Raw genomic sequence first — 19,772 nt, forward strand, 5'->3', positions numbered from 1 at the left:
ATTGGATCTGTGACATGTGCACTCCTGGGCATAAGGTGATTTGAATATTGCACACGATTCCACACACCCCCCCCTCCCCCTCCACCACCACCCCCCCCCCCCCCCCCACCCCCACCCCACCCCCCCCACCCCGCCCCCTGCCGCCGGCAAGAAAAACTCACGAGGGGCACCTGACTTTTCCTGTACTGCAAATTTTAATCTACAGAAATAAATTTACTGAGTAACTTGAAGTCACCGGTAGCAAAAATTGAGATGTAAGATGGGGTGCCAATTCAGTGCTGCCAGTTTGACAGTATCGGACACAGTTAAATCTACTCACAAGGCATTGCGATGCTTCAAAAAAATGAGAACGTTATCGCCAACAATAACTGCAAATTTTTTTTGTTGTGTGCACAAACTGCTTACCCTGGGTTCAAAGGACATGGGAGTAGCAGTAAAGGGGCGCAGGGGAGTGGAAGGGGTATTTAAGTTGTATAAGAACCTTGGAACACTGTAAATTGAGACCCCCAGCAGCATTAAGACTTGAGTGACCATTTTGACGATTACTGAAACATATAGAATCACAGAATCCTTACAGTGCAGAAGGAGGCCATTCGGCCCATTGAACCTGCACTGACAACCATCCAACACAGGCCCTATCCCCGTAATCACACAATTTTACCCTGCTAATCCCCCTGACACTAAGGGGCAATTCAGCATGGTCAATCCACCTAACCCTCACATTTTTGGAGTGTGGGAGGAAACCGGAGCACCCAGAGGAAACCCACGCAGACACGGGGAGAACATGCAAACTTCACACAGACAATAGCCCAGGCCAGGAATCGAACCCGAGTCCCTGGGGCTGTGAGGCAGCAGTGCTAACCGCTGTGCCACCGTGCCATCCACAATCCAAACATAATCTGCCAAATGGTATGGCCTTGAATTCCTACTGGGCATTCTACTCTCCTGCCAGAACTTTAGGGAAAAAACAGCTGCAACTCTGGAAAAAGGATGTCAATGAACATTTTCAGTATTTTTATGCCATTTCTCTGGGGATTCGACCAACGTTTTGGCTGAAGAACCGCCATAGAATTACCGTAATGATGCTAAAACACTTAAATAATTCATTTTAGGATTTGGATCAATATTTTAGGTTACTGCAAAAATCAAGTATTGTCTGTGTAAATCTATGCTGCTGTTCCTAATTCCGCAGAACATTTTTGGCTAGGCCAGCATTCATTGCCCATTCTTAATTCCCCATAAGAAAGTGGTAATGACCGACCTTCTTGAACTGCTGCAGTCCATGAGATATGCATACACCCACAGTGCTGTTAGGGAGGGAGTTCCAGCATTTTGTCCCAGCGATAATGAAAAAATGACAACATCTTTTCATGTCAGAATGGTGTGTAGATTGGAGGAGCCCTTGTAGCTGATAGTGTTCCCAAACATCGGCTCCCTTGTCCATCTCGGTGGTAGGTTTGGAAGATGCTGTAAAAGGAGACTTGGTGATTTGCTGCAGTGCATCTTGTATATATATATATATATAAAATATATATATTAATAAATATATATATATTATATATAGTCCACACTGCTGTCACTGTATATTGGTCATGGAGGGATTAATGGATGTTTAATGTAGTAGACAAGGTACCAATCAAAATAACTGCTTTGTCCTGAATGGTTTTGAGATTTTTGTGTGTTGCGTGGCTACATTTATCGAGGCAAGTGGAGGGTATTCCATCATACAACTGATTTGACATTTATTGATGGTAGACTGGCTTTGGGGAGCCAGGAAATGAGTAACTCTCTGCAGAATCCACAGTCTGTGTCCTTCTTTTGTAGCCACGGTGTTTATGTGGCTAGTCCATTAAGTTTCTGGTCAACGGTAACCCTCAGGATGCTGACATTAGGGATATTCAGCAATGCTAATGCTGATGAATGTCATGGGGAGGTTATTAGATTCTCTTTTGTTCGAGGTGGTAATTGCCTGGCACTTATGTGGCATGAATGTTACTTTCCATTTATCAGTCCAAGATTGAATGTTGTCCAGTTCTTGCTGCATATGGACATGGACTGCTTCAGTAGCTGAGAAGTTGCAAATTGTACTGAATATTATGCAGTTATCCCCACTTCTGACCTATAATGGAGGGCATGTTATTGATGAAGCAGTTGAAGGTTGTTGGGCTTAGCAACTCCTGCAGCAATATCCTGAGGCTAAATTGATTACCCTCCAACAACCGCAAACATCTTCCTTTGTGTTAGGTTTGACTCCAACCAGCAGAGAATTTTCTCCCTTTTCCTAATGATTTCCGTTTTGTTAGGGCTCCTTGATGCCACACTCAGTCAAATGCTGCCTTGATATCAAGGGCAGTCACTCTAACCTCTTGAATACATGGACACCTCCTTTTCCCATTCTTTGGCCCAAAGCTGTAGTGAGCTGTGTTGGCAAAACCCAAACTGTGTGTCAGTGAATAGATTATTAATAGCTACTGTCAATGTCATCTTCCTTCACTTTGCTGATGATTGAGAGTAGACCTTGGGCAGTGATTGGCTAATTTCAAAGAACCTGTGCATTGATAGCTATTGCGTGGGCTAGTAGTGCACAGGAAGAATGAATAAACTCGGGTGAAGTTATGTGTTAAACAGCATAACACAAACAGCCCACTCCACAGATGTTAACATCATCTTAAAATTAAACAATAATCCTCAAGAACTACAGTTCTGAGCCACGATCTTCCTTTGGTTCCTTTAAAAAAAAGCAAACTTTATCTTTGCTATTATGATCCCTAAATAAAAAGGGAAATTATTTTGCAGTGCATCATTCAGTACGATTTAACTTGTCGGAACAAACGAAACTCACAATGAGCCTGCAATAATAACCATTACAAGCAGCTAACCAGTGGCTTAGCTCACTAACATATTGGTCAGAAAGTTTGTTATTATGCACAAAAGTCAAATTCAGTGACTCACTGAATCTATCTTTGGACTATGTAAACTTGAACATAAATAAATTGAAACACAGTGGGCGTTGTCCAAAAGAATAAATTCATTTCCTAGGAAAAACAAAACATATCGAGCAACCAACAGATTTATGCAAATATATTGTTGGATTGCCTGGTTTTAGCATTCCCAACCTGGTCAGCCTATGCTCTTCATTGTGTCTAATTTCTGCTTTTATTTTATTCATGCATGGGGCATGGGCGTCGCTGGCTGGCCAGCATTTATTGCCCAAACCTAGTTGCCCTATAGAACATAGAACAGTACAGCACAGAACAGGCCCTTCGGCCCACGATGTTGTGCCGACCTTCATCTGAAACCAAGATCAAGCTATCCCACTCCCTACCATCCTGGTGTGCTCCATGTGCCTATCCAATAACCGCTTAAATGATCCTAAAGTGTCTGACTCCACTATCACTGCAGGCAGTCCATTCCACACCCCAACCACTCTCTGCGTGAAGAACCTACCTCTGATATCCTTCCTATATCTCCCACCATGAACCCTATAGTTATGCCCCTTGTAATAGCTCCATCCACCCGAGGAAATAGTCTTTGGCTATTTGTGGCCTCAGCGGGCAATTGAGAGTCAACCACATTGTTTTGGCTCTGGAGTCACATGTAAGCCAGATCAGGTAAGGACGACAGATTTCCCTCCCTAAAGGACATTAATGAACAGGGTGGGTTTCCCAACAATCGGAAAATGTCATGGTCATCAGTACATTCTTAATTCCAGATTTTTTTTTACTTGAATTCAAATTCCACCATCTGCCATGGTGGGATTCGAACCCAGATTCCCAGAACATTCGCTGAGTTTCTGAATTAATAGTCTAGCGATAATACCACTAGGCTGTCGCCTCCCCTAGGGGTACAGGTCGCAGGATAATTGTCAGTCAAGATCGCCACATAGCATTTCACATCACCAATGCTCTAAATCTCCATCATTCCTTCACTTCTGATGAGCCGTGTTTTATCGGATTGCCCCAGAGTTAAACCATCACATGAATAATTTGCACACACAGCAGACTTCCTTGACTTTTCTATCACAGGGTTTGATAAATCTCAGGAAACCCAGTATGCACTGTGCAGGAATTCCAAATGTTTCTGAATTCCGACTGGGAGTCAGAAAATTATACCTCACATGTATTCCCCAGAGACCGTGTGTCAATGAGCAATAATATCTGGTGTTGATATGCTATGACAAATAATTATATCCATTCAGTCAATAATACCACATGCCTTGCATAAAGCAGGAATTTAGAAAAAGTTAAGCGGCTTTCACTAATAGAGCTTTGCACAGAATAATGCTTGACTCCCACAATATCTCCTCCGGCACCCAGAATGAGCCTGTGGCATAAAAGTTGAGGCAGTGGTGATCATTACTACCACTGTTGTAGTGTGGAGGGTGAATTGTCCCTTTAGGGCAGTGGTTCCCAAACTTTTTTCACTGGGCCGCACTTTCGGAATAAAAATTTGCTCGCGCCACACCAAATTTTTTATTGATAAGAAATACTTTCAAAAACAAAAAAAAACAACTCCTAGCAGTGCTTGATTCATAACATAGAACACAACTACTTTATAATATGATCATGGGACATCCAGAAAGTATAAAACAATGCTTGTTTAAACCATGTTTAAATGTTTCTTTGATTGTCCTTGAATCTTCCCGCCACACTTGCCATCCTCTCTCGCCGCACCAGTGTGGCGCGCCGCACCCTTTGGGAACCACTGCTTTAGGGCCTTGCAGAATGTGGCTATTTGGCCCATTTAGTCTGCACTGGCCCTACAACAGAGCATCTTACCCAGGCCCTATCCCCAGAACCACGGGTATTTACCTTGCTAATCTCCCTAACCTACACATCTTGGAATGAGTTAGCATGGCCATCAACCTAACTCGCACAGCTTTGGACTGTGGGATGAAACCAGAGCACCCGGAGGAAGCCCACGTAGACATAGGTCGAACATGCAAACTCCACACAGGCAATCACCCAAGGCCGGAATTGAACCCGGGTCCCAGTACTAACCACTGTGCCACCATGTTGCAATGTTGTCTTTTCATGCACTGCTGCTCTGCCATGTCCAGATGACTAGCTCACCTATGAGCTAGTTGGTTAGGTCATATTTGGAATACTGTGTCCAATTCTGGTTGCCACACTACTAGAAGGACGTGGAGGTTTTGAAGAGAGTACAGAAAAGGTTTACCAGGATGTTGACTGGTATCAAGGGTTTAGCTATGAGGAGAGATTGAATAAACTGGGATTGTTCTCCCTTAAAAAACAGAGACTAAGGGGAGACCTGATAGAAATTTATAAAATTATGAGGGGCACAGATAAGGTGAACAGTTGGAAGCTTTTTTCCAGTGCAGAAATGACAATTCCAAGGGGGCACAAGTTCAAGGTAAGGGAGGAAAGGTTCAGTGGAGATGTGCAGGGGAAGGTTTTTACACAGAGGGTGGTGGGGGCCTGGAATGCAGTGCCAAGTGAGGTGGTTGAGGCAGACACGTTAGCCACATTTAAGACTTATCTGGATAGACATATGAACAGGTGGGGAATAGAGGGATACAGGCGGTTGGTCTAGATAGGACAACATGATCAATGCAGGCTTGGTGGGGCGAAGGGCCTGTTCCTGTGCTGTATTGCTTTTTGTTATGAACGATCTGTAACATGGGCACTTCCATGTGGGATGCCCTCTGCATAATCACTGGATACCAGCTTCAGCAGTAAAACCGGCTGATAATTTGTGTAGTCCATCCGCACTACTACCAAAGACCAAATAACCTCTTATCTTTCATCATTGTGTCACATTCAAAAGGTACTTGCCCTATTTTGTTCGATGAAATCTATTGCAAAGAGACAAATATGACTCATAATTCCAAAAGTTTAAAAGCCCACTTTAGACATCTGCAATATCCAATTTTCCAGTATATTCTTTTACAGTAAGTGTAGAATTTTTAAATTGGTAAGACTCAGTTCCATAAAATACACCGCAGCACCAGAACTTAATGACAGTAGAATTCCTTCCATCCCTCAGTCTTCTCTTGCTCCTCCAATACTTACTTTTTTAAACAGTAAGTTTGTCATCACTCATCTTCTACTTGTTGAGATATCTTACCTTCCATCTTACTTTTTTTTACATTAAGAACTTGATGTTGTTGTTCAGTTTTCTCAAAAACAAATGCCTTAAGACAATTATATTTCAAAATATTCCATCTTACATTTTATGCAAGGATATTCCAGACCAGACTATCATGTCAGAGTGGTGCTCTCAATGACAAATCTTAATCTGAAGGTTCCATATCGTTACCTTCTAAGCTGATTAATTTTAGTTGAAAATTCCTGTGCTTAACATGGCCATTTACTCGTTAGTATAAACACTGCACATCACAATTCAAAGGCGAGAGATGCATAATAATTTACCAGAATCGTTGTAACAACTAATGATCGGTTGGATAATGAATCAGTGATGTTAGCTGTCTTTCCTTTGCGATTCTCAGTCATGTTCAATCCGCTGCTTGTTTCCCAGGTCCCAATCTATAATGGAGAGTAACATATGCAATTATGAAAACGATTATATTAGTGAAACCTTAAAAGCGTCCTTACGAGAAGATAATCTCTTTCTTTTTAAGGCAAGGATAGATAAATTTTTGAACAGTGAAGGAATTAAGGGTTATGGTGAGTGGGCGGGTAAGTGGAGCTGAGTCCACAAAAAGATCAGCCATGATCTTATTGAATGGCAGGGCAGGCTCGAGGGGCCAGATGGCCTACTCCTGCTCCTAGTTCTTATGTTCTGAAATAGAAATTGACTGTTCACTTGGTTTTCACTACAGTGTTCGTAATTTTATTGAAGGTGAGTCAACGACTGTTCAAGTAAGATGATCATGTCATTTAGAATCATAGAATCCCTACAGTACAGAACGAGGCAATTCAGCCCATCGATTCTGTACCGACCACAATACCACCCAGGCCCTATCCCCGTAACCCCACACACTTATCCTGCTAATCCCCCCTGACACTAGGGTCAATTTTAGCATGGCCAATCAACCTAACCCGCACAACTTTGGACTGTGGGAGGAAACCGGAGCACCCAGGCGAAACCCACACAGACAAGGGGAGAAAGTGCAGACTCCACACAGACAGTGACCCGAGGCCGGAATCGAACCTTTGTCCCTGGCACTGTGAGACAGCAGTGCTAACCACTGTGTCACTGTGCCAGGTATGGGAACATCCAGTGATACTGAATCTAAGGACGTAACCATGCCAAATCCAAACTAAGAATAGGATGTCTGTTCTTCTTCCATGAATGCTCAGACTGCAGCCCTTGAGCTCTGGGTGCCAGAGTGGAAAGACCCGTGACTTGCAGTCTCCAAAGGATAGGGGGTGAGTTGCAGATGAGCCTTTATTGATGTCATTGGTACCATGCTCTCGAGCAGATGCAAAGACCAGTGATACAAGCAGAACAGGAATAAGCACTGATGATGGTGCTGTCCCCCAGGACTGCAGAACCTGTAGGCCTTTCAAACAGCCTGTGTATGTGACCAAAGTAATGCAGGACCAGGCTTTGCATACAGCAGCATGAGGTCCATCCAGGTACAAAGAACCATAAGACAAAGGTCACCATAGTCCAAAGTGACTCCAATAGCAAAGCAGCAGTCACCTTGTTCTCTCCAGGTACTGGAGGAACCAGCTACAGGAGGCACATTCAGTATCGCAAATACACTCTCCACATGTTTGGCACTGAAGAGAAGAACAGTGCCAAGAACATTAGATACAGTCTGAATCTTCATTGAAACTTTGGTTCTTGTAAAGTTGCGGATTCAGACACAAGATGAATGTCCATGGGTTACCCATGCTTACTCCCCAAAACATTAGCAAAGAAGATAGTGCATTTAACCAAGCTTTAGATGCTGCGTTCAAAGAGGAGGAGGAAACTAGACCAACAATAACTACTTACAACTTATTCTACCATTAAAAAAATGTTTGGAGCATTTGCACAAATTAAGGGTAGAAGCCGAGTTGTTGAGGTGATATTTGGAGGTGTGACCAGAATCCTGATGAAAGGTTTTTAAAAGGTTATTAAAAACAAGGCAAGGGCCTTCATGGCTGGAGGAGGTTCAGATAGGGCAAAATATTGTGGTGCCATCATTGGTGGTAGGACTAAAAAGTAATTAATTTTTTTAACAATGGATGCAAAGCTCCAGCAAGAAAAGGACATCATTAAAATGTACTTATCTCAACATTCCTATATACATCCAGCAAATTCTGATTTGCTTTCCCAATGGGCAAGGCCGTGTATGTTTAAGCCCTGATATCAGATCTGAATCAAGTTTTTCTACTTTTAAGTGTGCTTTCATTGACAGATGAATTATTCATGGGAGTATAAACACAGACACATATGCAGTCATCTTGCCAAACACAGATTAAACGTTTTCATTTCCTAGCTAATGACTCATCATGTTCTTTTTTTCTATCAGCCAATCACTTAACAAAAATAACTCAGTACCTTCTCAAGGCCTTCCTCCTTGAGGCTAATCACATCCAAATCAAAATCTGTTCTCAAGCCGTTGGTACTATTAAATATAATTCGGCCTGTCAGTCCTTCCCAGTGGGCCTAGATAAAGAAACAAAGTTAAGCAAAATAAGTAAAGCACAGATTCACATTGGGAAAAACTGACCGTGTTCATTTGGATTCACCTATATTCGCTGCTGCTTATAACAATCATATCGGAGTTAACACAATTTACCCACTGTAAGTGGTGGATGGTAAAAATAATCACCAGTGGGCCTTACTGATCACTAACAGTGGTGAACTCAGTTCCCGTACTGTCATGGCCTCTAATAGAAAATATGACTCTGCCAGCAGGGAGAGAATCATGAGACACACAGCAATATTGAGACTTCCTACATCAGTAAAAGCCATGCAGAGGTTAAACAAAGTGTAACAAGCTGCTAGCAGGTACACTTTAACATTTTCTAAGCAGTGCCTTAATCATTGACTCTCATGGTGGTGAATAACCTGGGTGAGATGCTCTTTCGAAGGGTTGATGCAGAGTTGATGGGCCGCATGGCCACCTCCTGCACTATAGGGATTTTATGGTTCTACAACATGGGTATACAATCCATTGACAGGATTCGTGCAATGCAGCAGACAAAAGGAGGATTCGGCGCAGTGAGGGAAAAAGGAGACTTCCGACTGATAATATGCACTCAGGCAGCAGGATTACGTTACTAGAGTCAACTACCTTAAGTTTTAAGTATATTTATTAGTCACAGGTAGGTTTACATTAACATTACAATGAAGTTACTGTGAAAATCCCTTGTCGCCACGCTCCAGCGCCTGTTCGGGTTCACTGAGGGAGATAATTTAGCATAGCCTAACCAGCATGTCTTTCAGACCTATTTGATTTGATTTCATTTATTATTGTCACATGTATTAGTATACAGTGAAAAGTATTGTTTCTCGAGCACTATACAGACAAAGCATACCGTACATAGAGAAGGAAAGGAGAGAGTGCAGAATGTAGTGTTACACTCATAGCTGGGGTGAAGATAAAGATCAACTGAATGCAAGGTAGGTCCATTCAAAAGGCTGATGGCAGCAAAGAAGAAGCTGTTCTTTTTGATTTGATTTGATTTGATTTATTATTGTCACATGTATTAACAAACAGTGAAAAGTATTGTTTCTTGCGTGCTGTACAGATAAAACATACTGTCCATAGAGAAGGAAACGAGAGAGTGCGAATGTAGTATTACAGTCATAGCTAGGGTGTGGAGAAAGATCAACTTAATGCAAGATAAGTCCATTCAAAAGTCTGACAGCAGCAGGGAAGAAGCTGTTCTTGAGTCGGTCAGTACGTGTCCTCAGACTTTTGTATCTTTTTCCTGATGCAAGAAGGTGGAAGAGAGAATGTGCAGCGTACATGGGGTCTTAAGTTATGCTGGTTGCTCAAAACGGGAATAAAATGCATTGAACTCATCAGGGAGGGGTGAATTGGTGCCTTCATCTTGTAGCTTGTTATGTTTTGCAGAGCTTGCCATAGTTGGCAGGGGTCCACGTGACTAGCCTGGGACTTTAGCTTGGTCCGGTACTGTCTTTTGGCCTCTTTGATGGATCTCCTTAGGTGACATCTGACTTTCTTGTATAGTAAGAGTTTTAACAACACCAGGTTAAAGTTAACCGGCAACTACACATCATTTCTTGTATAGGTCAGGGTCACCTGACTTGAATGCCTCAGACCTGGGATTCAGCAAGCAGTGGATATCGCTGTTCATCCATGGTTTCTGGTTGGGAAACACACGGATTTGCTTCTTTGGCACACAGTCTTCTACATACTTACTAATGACTGTGGGAGAAAACCGGAGCACCCACAGGAAACCCACACAGACCTGGAGAGAATGTGCAGACTCCACACAGACACTGACACAAGCTGGGAATTGAACCCAGGTCCCTGGCGCTGTGAGACAACAGTGCTAACACTGTGCCACCATACCTGGAGATGTTCAGGAGCACAGTACACAGAAAGTTAGACTCAGCTGGGAGGTAATAGCAGATTGAAGATGACCATAAAGAAAATTGCCACTGATGGTAGGCAGTGAAGATCATCATGCTGCTTTGGAATAGGGAAATAACGAAGCCTTGTATCATCCTGCATTAACTTCAGCATGAACCATCACTTTACCAAACAACTTTACCAAATTGAATTAAACTAGAAAGAGTGCAGAAAAGATTTACTAGGATGCAACCGGGACTTGATTGTTTGAGTTATAAGGAGAGGCTGGATAGACAGGGAATTTCTTCCCCTGGAGCGAAGGAGGCTTAGAGGTGATCTTATAGAGGTCTATAAAATAATGAGGGGCACCGATCAGCGAGATGGTCAACATCTTTTCCCAAAGGTAGCGGAATCTAAAACTAGAGGGCATAGGTTTGAAGTGAGAGGGGAGAGATACAAAAGGGTCCAGAGGGGCAATTTTTTTCACACAGAGGGTGGTGAGTGTCTGGAGCAAGCTGCCAGAGATAGTAGTAGGTACAATTTTGTCTTTTAAAAAGAATTTAGTTACATGGCAAGATGGCTATAGAGGGATATGGGCCAAACGTGGGTAATTGGGACTAGCTTAGTGGTTAAAAAAAAGGGGTGGCATGGACAAGTTGGGACAAAGGGCCTGTTTCCATGCGGTATACCTCAATGCTTCTATGACTTGCTTAAGTTGCAGGACATTATTGAAAGTACATGAGACCATTGATCCTTCAATTAACCAGGATGAGAAAAAGCTGTCCTGGAGTTACTTGACTGATATTCTTTTATCATCACTTCTCTGGGCCACATATCCTCCACAACTTTATTTGGATCTTCTGCTGGCTGCCTGAAATTACTATTCAGCCATTTTGGAAAACCTTCATATAATCTGCAGCCGACGCCCAACCTTTACAACGTTATATTTTTATAGTGGTCTACTAGATACTCGAGGAGTGTTAAAGAATTATCATTATAGGGGCTTTGCGACTATTTTGTCAACTAATGAATGATGTGGAGATGCTGGCATTGGACTGGGGTGGGCACAGTAAGAAGTCTCATGGTTTTGATGATTGCACATTTATTCGCTCAGTAAGAAGTCTCACAACACCAGGTTAAAATCCAATAGGTTTATTTCGAATCAGGAGTTTTTGGAGCACTGCTCCTTCATCAGGAGCACATACCTGATGAAGGAGCAGTGCTCCGAAAGCTCGTGATTCCAAATAAAACTGTTGGACTTTAACCTGGTGTTGTGAGACTTCTTACTGAGCGAATAAATGTGCAATCATCAAAACCATGAGACCCTTCCATGGTGTCTGCAATTAATGGAGAAGAAAGGAGATCATTTTCTTTCAAGAGAAGAGGGAACTATAGCTCCATGTCATTGAGGAGTGCGTTCAATAGATTCTTGGCATTCATGCAGTTAATGCTCTATTTGCAAAGAACATAAAGCTGATATTGGGTGGAGAGTAAATAGGTTGGAATTGAAAGGGAGACAAGGATTAAAAGTTCCAAACATGAAGTACCTCTTTAATGAACTTCATGAAGCGACTCCCAAAACGCCAGGGTTTGTGCCTGTTACACTGTAAGGAGCTGACGGTCATCTGTGGCGACTGCTGCACAGCCACCGAAACAACATGAACTGCATCATAAACTAAGGCAGCATTTGTCTGAAATTAGAAACACAAGACAATAATCAAATCACACAATGCTACCAACCAGGGACATTGACATCAGACACCCCAGTGACTCAAATAGATAATGACGAAAGGTCGCGCCCGAAATGCCAACCATTGGACCTGTTCCGCATTTCTCTTCTTTGGTTATTTCCAGCATCTGTCGGTTTTATTTTCTGCCTCTGCTTTTTTCTTAAGAAATACTGAGCTTGTTACATCCATTTCTACAAAGTAAAATGCCATTTAGCACCTGCGGGTAATCATAAATGTGTCAGATTTTTCCTTTTTTTGCAGCACCCTTTTGTTAAGATGTTAATGAAAAATATATGAAATTGAAAATCATACAAAATCTTTCTTGGCGGGTCTGATAATCATTTCTTTATCGAGAGTCTCTCTGCTGGGAAGTCTGTCTCTACCCGCCAAATTCATCTTGTTGAAGGGGCACAGATCAGTCTTAACTCGCGCTGCGGCTGTAGGGTTTGTTCTGGGCTGTTTTCCTCGCTTCTGGGACTCGGTTGACTGCTTCTGGCATTCTGTGTCCAGGTATGGGATGCTGCCAGGGCTGGAATTCAACATTGTTCTCTGCCAGTGGCCTGTATTGTTCTCATGAAACGGTCAGCGCTCCTTGTGGAGCATGGATAAAACTGTCATATGGTAGCTTGATACTTTTATATTAAATTCCTTGATCTATTATTTTAAATTGAGGCATTAAGCCACATATTTAAAATGGGGTAACACTGGTTAAAAACTAAATTGCCCCTTCGTGTCAGGGGATTAACAGGATGAATATGTGGGGTTATGGGAATAAGGCCTGGGTGGCATTGTGGTCGGTGCATACTCGATGGGTTGAATGGCCTCCTTCTGAACTACAGGGATTCTCTGATTCTATAAAATAGCAGATAGAGGAATTTTGATAAGAACTTATTGAGCATTCATAAGAACAGGAGTAGGTGATTCAGCCCAATGAACCTATACCACCATTCAGTTCAATTCTGGCTCATATGTATTGTAATTATATCCATCCATCAAGGTTCCGTAACTCTTCATACATTCGCTCAACCAAAATCAATGATCTGTGATAATATTACATCACTCCCCCAACTCCTTTAGAGAAGCTTCTGGTCACCACTAAGCAGATTTGTAACAGGGCTCAATGTGTGGAAAATCACCAACACATTCCTGCATCCCATCATTCCGTGATACAGTGTGTTGGGTTATTCCTGAAAAGGAAGGTCATTTGGCCCACCTTCCATCATTCCATCATGGGGGAGGCAATAGCCCAGTGGTATTATCGCTAGACTATTAATCCAGAAACTCAGCCAATGTTCTAGGGACCTGGGTTCGAATCCCGCCATGGCAGGTGGTGGAATTCGAATTCAATTTTAAAAATCTGGAATTAAAAATCCACTGATGACCATAAAACCATTGTCGATTGTTGGAAAAATCCATCTGGTTCACTAATGTCCTTCAGGGAAGGAAATTTGCCATCCTAACCCAGTCTGGCCTACATGTGACATCAGCCACAGCAATGTGGTTGACTCTCAAATGCTCTCCAAGGGCAACTAGAGAAGGGCAATAAATGCTGGCCAACCAGCGATGCCCATGTCCCATGAATGAATAAAAAACAATATGTACAGAAAAACCCAGCAACCAATTATTTTCTCAATAACTCCTCTTTATCCAAATCCACTCCAGCTTTTATCGACCTAAATTTGCCTTTTGCCACTTTAAGCCTGTGTCCCCTTATCCAAATTAAATTTCCCCATTCTGCTTCAGTGACGATAATTGAATGCACTTCTCAATTTGCAGTTTGGCGAGAGCACCTTTGTTTTAATATTATCTTTTGTACTCTTTTGACTTATGTCGTTCAGCCTCCTACTGCCTTTGTCGATTGCTGCTCTGCGTTCATCAGACATGTCGTGCTGATTAAGATCCCAGTGCTGATATGGCGGACACTCAGCCAGTTTTGAGCCAGAAACTCCAGCTTCCTGTGGTTGCGATAATTCGGTGGCTGCAATTTGTGTTCTCCTTGTGTCAACTGCCTTCACATTTTTCAACAGGATACGGAACGATATAAATAAGTTTTAAGTTTATTCATTGGCGTCACAAGTAGACTTACATTAACAGTGCAATGAGGTTACTGAGAAAATTCCCTCATCGCCACATTCCGGCGCCTGTTCAGGTACACTGAGGGAGAATTTAGCATGGCCAATGCACCTAACCAGCACGTCTTTTGGACTGTGGAAGGAAACCGGAGCACCTGGAGGAAACCCAAGCAGACATGAGGAGAATGTGCAGACTCCACACAGACAGTGACCCAAGCCGAGAATTGAACCCACGTCCCTGGCGCTGTGAAGCAGCAGTGCTAACCACTGTGCCACAGTGTCACCACCGTGTCGCATTGATATAAATGCAATTATTACTGTTTTTCCAGCACGAGGGTCACCATATGAAAATTCTTATTACTATAAGTCCAGTTTGAAAAGCTGGAAATAATAAATCCAGTGTTCAAATGTTGTACTTCGACCTGTCCAAATGGGCTTGCAGCATATTTATGCAGACACAAGTTGACCCATTTTAAAAAATGGTGCAAAGTAATGTTGAAAAATATTTAAGTACCTGATATAGAGCAGCGAAGGTTGAGGGGAGACATGATTGAGGTTTAGAAGATTATGAACGGTATGGACAGGGTGAGAAGGGTACAGCTGTTCCCCTTGGCTGAGGGATCAATCATGAGAGGCATAGTTTTAGGATAAGGGGCAGGAGATTCAGAAGGGATTTGAGAAAAAATGTTTTCATTCAGAGGGTGGTGGGAATCTGGAATGCACTGCCTGGGAACCTTTAAAAAATATTTGAATGGGCACTTGAAACATCATAATATTCAAGGGTATTGTGCAGAAAAATGGGATTAGTGCGACTTTAGTGGTAGTTATTGTCAGTGCAGACTCGATGGGCCGAAGGGCCTTTTCTGCACTATATGACTTTATGACTATAAAATGGTGCCTGATTATGCCACTGAATGAATTTCCGACAGTGTGGCATGTCTGCACTAGAAAAGCCCTCTGGACACAACAGATCAGGATATTTCCCAGAGTGCCTTTCGCTCTACTAAAAATAAACCTTGCTTTTTTTCTTCACATCTCTCAGCAAAACAATAGAAAGCCTTTGACAAAAGTATATTTTCTCCCTCTACATATCAGCCACATGCAACAAAAGCATCAAACAGGCAACGCCTCCTTGGTGCATCTCAATGCCAGGCCTCACAAGTAGGCACCGCAGAGGATAGAGGACAACATTCAAAAGGAAACGAACAAGAATGACTGCACCAACAACAGCAGAAAATGCTGGAAAAACTCAGCAGGTCTGGCAGCATCTGTGGAGAGAGAAGGTAGAGTTAATGCTTCGAGTTCACGTGACTCCTCTTCAGGACAGACTGAAATGTTAACTTTATTTTCTCTCTCCACAGATGCTGCCCAACCTGCTGAGTTTTCCCAGCATTTTCTGTTTTTGTTTCCAATTCCAGCTTCCACAGTATTTTGCTTTTATTTAAGTATGACTGCTTGCTCTACATCACAGAAACATAGAAATTAGAAGCAGGAGTAGGCCATTCGGCCCTTTGAGCCTGCTCCGCCATTGATTTTGATCTTGGCTGATCAACAAATTCAATACCCTGATCCCACCGTTCCCCATATCCCTCGATCTCTTTAGCCCTAAGAGCTATTGTCTAATTTCTTCTTGAAATCACACAACGCTTTGGCCTCAACTGCTTTCTGTGGTAGTGAATTCAACAGATTCACCACTCTCTGAATGAAGCAATTTCTCCTCACCTCAGTCCTAAAAGGTTTACCCCTTATCCTCAAACTATGACCCCCTCATTCTGGACTTCCCCACCATTGGTAACATCATGGAGCTAGCCCTTATTCAGTACCTGCCATGATGTATTGTACTGTAGCTTTGGTGTTTTATGGTAACATTGAATTAGAAACATTCTGCAGTGTGGAATAAAATAGGAATTAGGAGCGGGACTAGGTAAGTAAGCCCTTTGAGCCCGCTACACTTTTTAACATGATCATGGCTGATTTAATCCTGGTCTCAACTCCACTTTCCTGCCTGCTCCCCATAGTCATTCCCGGCTTGGGTCACTGTTTGTGCGGAGTCTGCACATTCTCCCCACGTCTGCATGGATTTCCTCCGGGTGCTCCGGTTTCCTCCCACAGTCTGAAAGACGTGCTGGTTAAGTGCATTGGCCATGCTAAATTCTCTCTCAGTGTACCCGAACAGGCCGCCGGCGTGTGGCAACTAGGGGATTTTCACAGTAACTTCATTGCAGTGTTAATGTAAGCCTACTTGTGACATTAATAAATAAACTTAAACTTAAACTTGAATCTGCTGATTGATCTTGCCTCCACTGCACTCTAGGGCAGTGAGTTCCACAGATTCACAACCCCCGTTTCTCCTCATCTCAGTTCTGAATCTATCTCCTCTCGATGACCCCTTGTTCTAGACTGCCCCACAAGGTTGAGGTCATTGTCGTGCTCAATGAGGTTTTGCTGTATAATGAGATAATAAAAAGACTGTCCCAGCACTTGCACTTTTGTCTCTGAGTTTCGTTCTATCCGGAGTTCCACATTCAAACGATGTTATTCATGATATGAGATGCTATTCAGCTTGTGTGGACTGGATTGGAGGTGAAACCTGGGACCTTGATCTGTATGATTCGATAGAATATCCAGCATGCATTTACTTTTTCATTGCCTCCTTAACCTAAATTCAGAAAAATTAAAACTGCTTTATGCAGTGTGATGAGTCAGTGGGCTTGAACTTGACTTTGTGCAATGGTGTAAAATGATTATGAGTGGGTGTCATTTTAGTTTAGTTTAATTTATTTATTAGTGTCACAAGTAGGTTTACATTGACATTTCAGTGAAGTTACTGTGAAAATCCCCTCGTTGCCACACTCCGGCACCTGTTCGGGTACACTGAGAGAGAATTTAGCATGGCTAATGCAGCGAGCCAGCTCGTACTTCGGACTGCGGGAGGAAACCGGAGCACCCGGACCTGTTTCCATTTTTATTTCCATTTCATTTCTCTGCACCCAACATTTGATGGCCGTAATTCTGGACTTGTCTCCCAGATTGCCTGGATCCACTACAGTTCACCTATCGCCATAAGGTGTCCACAGAGACCATCTCCCTGGCCCTACACTCAACCCTGAAACACCTGGATAACAAGGACACATGTCAGACTCCTACTTATTGACCACATCTCAGCCTTCAACACCATTATTCCAACAAAACTCATCTACAAACTCTGTGGCCTTGGGCTCGGCTACTCCCTCTGCAAATGGATTCTAGACTTCCCAGCCCACAGACCGCAATCAGTCAGGATAGGCAATGACACCTTCTTCACGATTATCCTCAACACTGGTGCCCCGCAAGGCTGTGTCCTCAGTCCCTAACTATATTCACTATACACTTTCGATTGTGAGGCCAAATTTTACTCCAACTCCATTTTCAGGTTTGCTGATGACACCACTACAGTGGTTCGGATCTCAAACAATGACGAGAGGAAGTAAAGTTTAAAGTTTTAAAGTTTATTTATTAGTCACAAATAAGGCTTACTTTAACACTGCAATGAAATTATTGCGAAATTCCCCAAGTCACCACAGTCTGGTGCCTGTTTGGGTCAATGCACCTAACCAGCACGTCTTTCAGAATGTGGGAGGAAACCGGAGCACCCGGAAGAAACCCACACAGACACAGGGAGAACGTGCAAACTCCAGTGACCCAAGCCGGAAATTGAACCCGGGTCCCTGGCACTGTGAGGCAGCAGTGCTAACCACTGTGCTACCGTGCCGCCCAGTACAGGAAAGAGATGGAGATTCTGGTGAACTGGTGCGGTGACAATAATCTTCCCTCAGTGTCCATAAAATGAAGGAGAGGGGGAGGCGGAAAATCCCGCCCAAAGTGTTTGTTTGACCTGTTTTCAAAATTGACTGCAAGTCAATTTTCTTACCTAGAATGATAGAAATCATAGAATCCCTACAGTGCAGAAAGAGGCCATTCGGCCCATCGAGACTGCACCAACCACAATTCCACCCCAGGCCCTATCCCCACAGCCCTGTACATTTACCCCACTAATCCCTCTAACCTACACATCTTGGAAGCTATCGGCCTCGACACTTGATTAATCCAAAACTGCTGACTACTTCCAGCATTTTGTAGAAGTTCTAAAAAGAAAAAAAATCTTGCAATTATACATCACATTTCACAATGCCAAGGTTCCCCAAAATAATTCGCAATCAATGAAGTACTCCTGTTTCCTGCCACCACCGTCACCCCCCACCAACCCCAACCCTAACCCCCATCCCAGCCCCAAGTCACAAAGACTATTATCTTTGCTCAGTAATATCAATGGTCAATGGCTTGGAAACTATTCTCCCCAGCATCAGTTAATTAAGTCTATTATGTCTAAGATCATCAGTGTTAACTCACACATGTCACACGCCTGCTTTTCTCCCGGTGAAATTTAATAAAACCTGCAGTGTCGGATTAAATTTTACTGTTTTATGAACTGTTAAATTGCATTGTATTCTCATTAAAACGAGTGCCATTCTATTTCTCCACATGCTTCCAAATCTGGCCTCCGGCACTCCGATGCACGTAAAGTGATGCTTTCGTTTTCCATTTGCCTATGGTGGGTTTTGTTGAAAACATACATGTAAAAAAGGCTACAAATCTTTACGATTTTGAAAATAACTTCAGGTGATGCTTTCAAACGGATGTATTTCTACTACAAGGATTTGCGATATGGTGATTAAAACAAATTTAATCATGTATACCAGAGGTTACATTGCAATGAATGGCAGCAGTTATTGGCCAATGATGCTTTGAATTTGAGATGCAACAATATGCACTTGCCTTTGGCTTCGACCATTTTTCCACCTTATTAATCCCCATCACAACCTTCAGGGAGTTACTTTGCATGAACAGTCAATATATACTGCCTGTCTCAATGACTCATTTAATTATTCCTGCACTGAACACCCATTGGCATGGTGCAATCTGTTCTACCAGTTATTCTGCTTAAGTCACTACATTATCGCACAATCTTTTGGAACAGTTCCTCCACAACACTTTCTGCAAACGAATGCTGCACTGTGAATTATTACTTAGTGCATGCCGCTGTGGTTAACACAGTGTGAAAGCACTGATTGTTGCATATCACTAAATGCGCAGATCTTGCAATGTTTGCAAGTTTATCCTTCTCAAAAGCAAGCAGGACTTGACAAATGTTAGGCCGGTCCCAAACTAAAACTGCTCTTACCAGGAGGTTGTGGCACCTAATTTCAGGAATTCCAGTCTGCTGAGACACATACAACAGTGTGGAACACTTCCCAATTCTACACCCTAGCTATGACTGCAACACTACAATCTGCACCCTCTGCTTTCCTTCTCTATGAACGGTATGCTTTGTCTGTAAAGCATGCAAGAAACAATACTTTTCACTGTATACTAACACATGTGACAATAATAAATCAAATCCAATCAAATCAAAGAAAAAAACCAGTAAAACTTGCTCAAACTGGTCTTGGCTCAGAAGGGAAAGAGGGG

At 42.7% G+C, this 19,772-nt stretch overlaps 1 protein-coding gene across 1 annotated transcript in view; it reads right to left on the reverse strand.

Annotated features, from left to right (window-relative positions):
• LOC144494077 (glutamate receptor ionotropic, kainate 2) overlaps window positions 1-19,772 on the reverse strand; it is a 481,311-nt gene that overhangs the window by 175,330 nt on the left and 286,209 nt on the right. The window contains exons 7-9 of the mRNA XM_078213654.1: window positions 12,010-12,153; window positions 8,476-8,583; window positions 6,393-6,506 (exon numbers count right to left, since the gene is read on the reverse strand). Of these exons, the coding sequence (XP_078069780.1) occupies window positions 6,393-6,506; window positions 8,476-8,583; window positions 12,010-12,153 (366 nt within the window). The remainder of the gene's footprint in view (window positions 1-6,392; window positions 6,507-8,475; window positions 8,584-12,009; window positions 12,154-19,772) is intronic.

Source organism: Mustelus asterias, chromosome 5 (genome assembly GCF_964213995.1).
Source record: "Mustelus asterias chromosome 5, sMusAst1.hap1.1, whole genome shotgun sequence".
In the NCBI taxonomy this organism is placed as follows: Eukaryota; Metazoa; Chordata; class Chondrichthyes; order Carcharhiniformes; family Triakidae; genus Mustelus; species Mustelus asterias.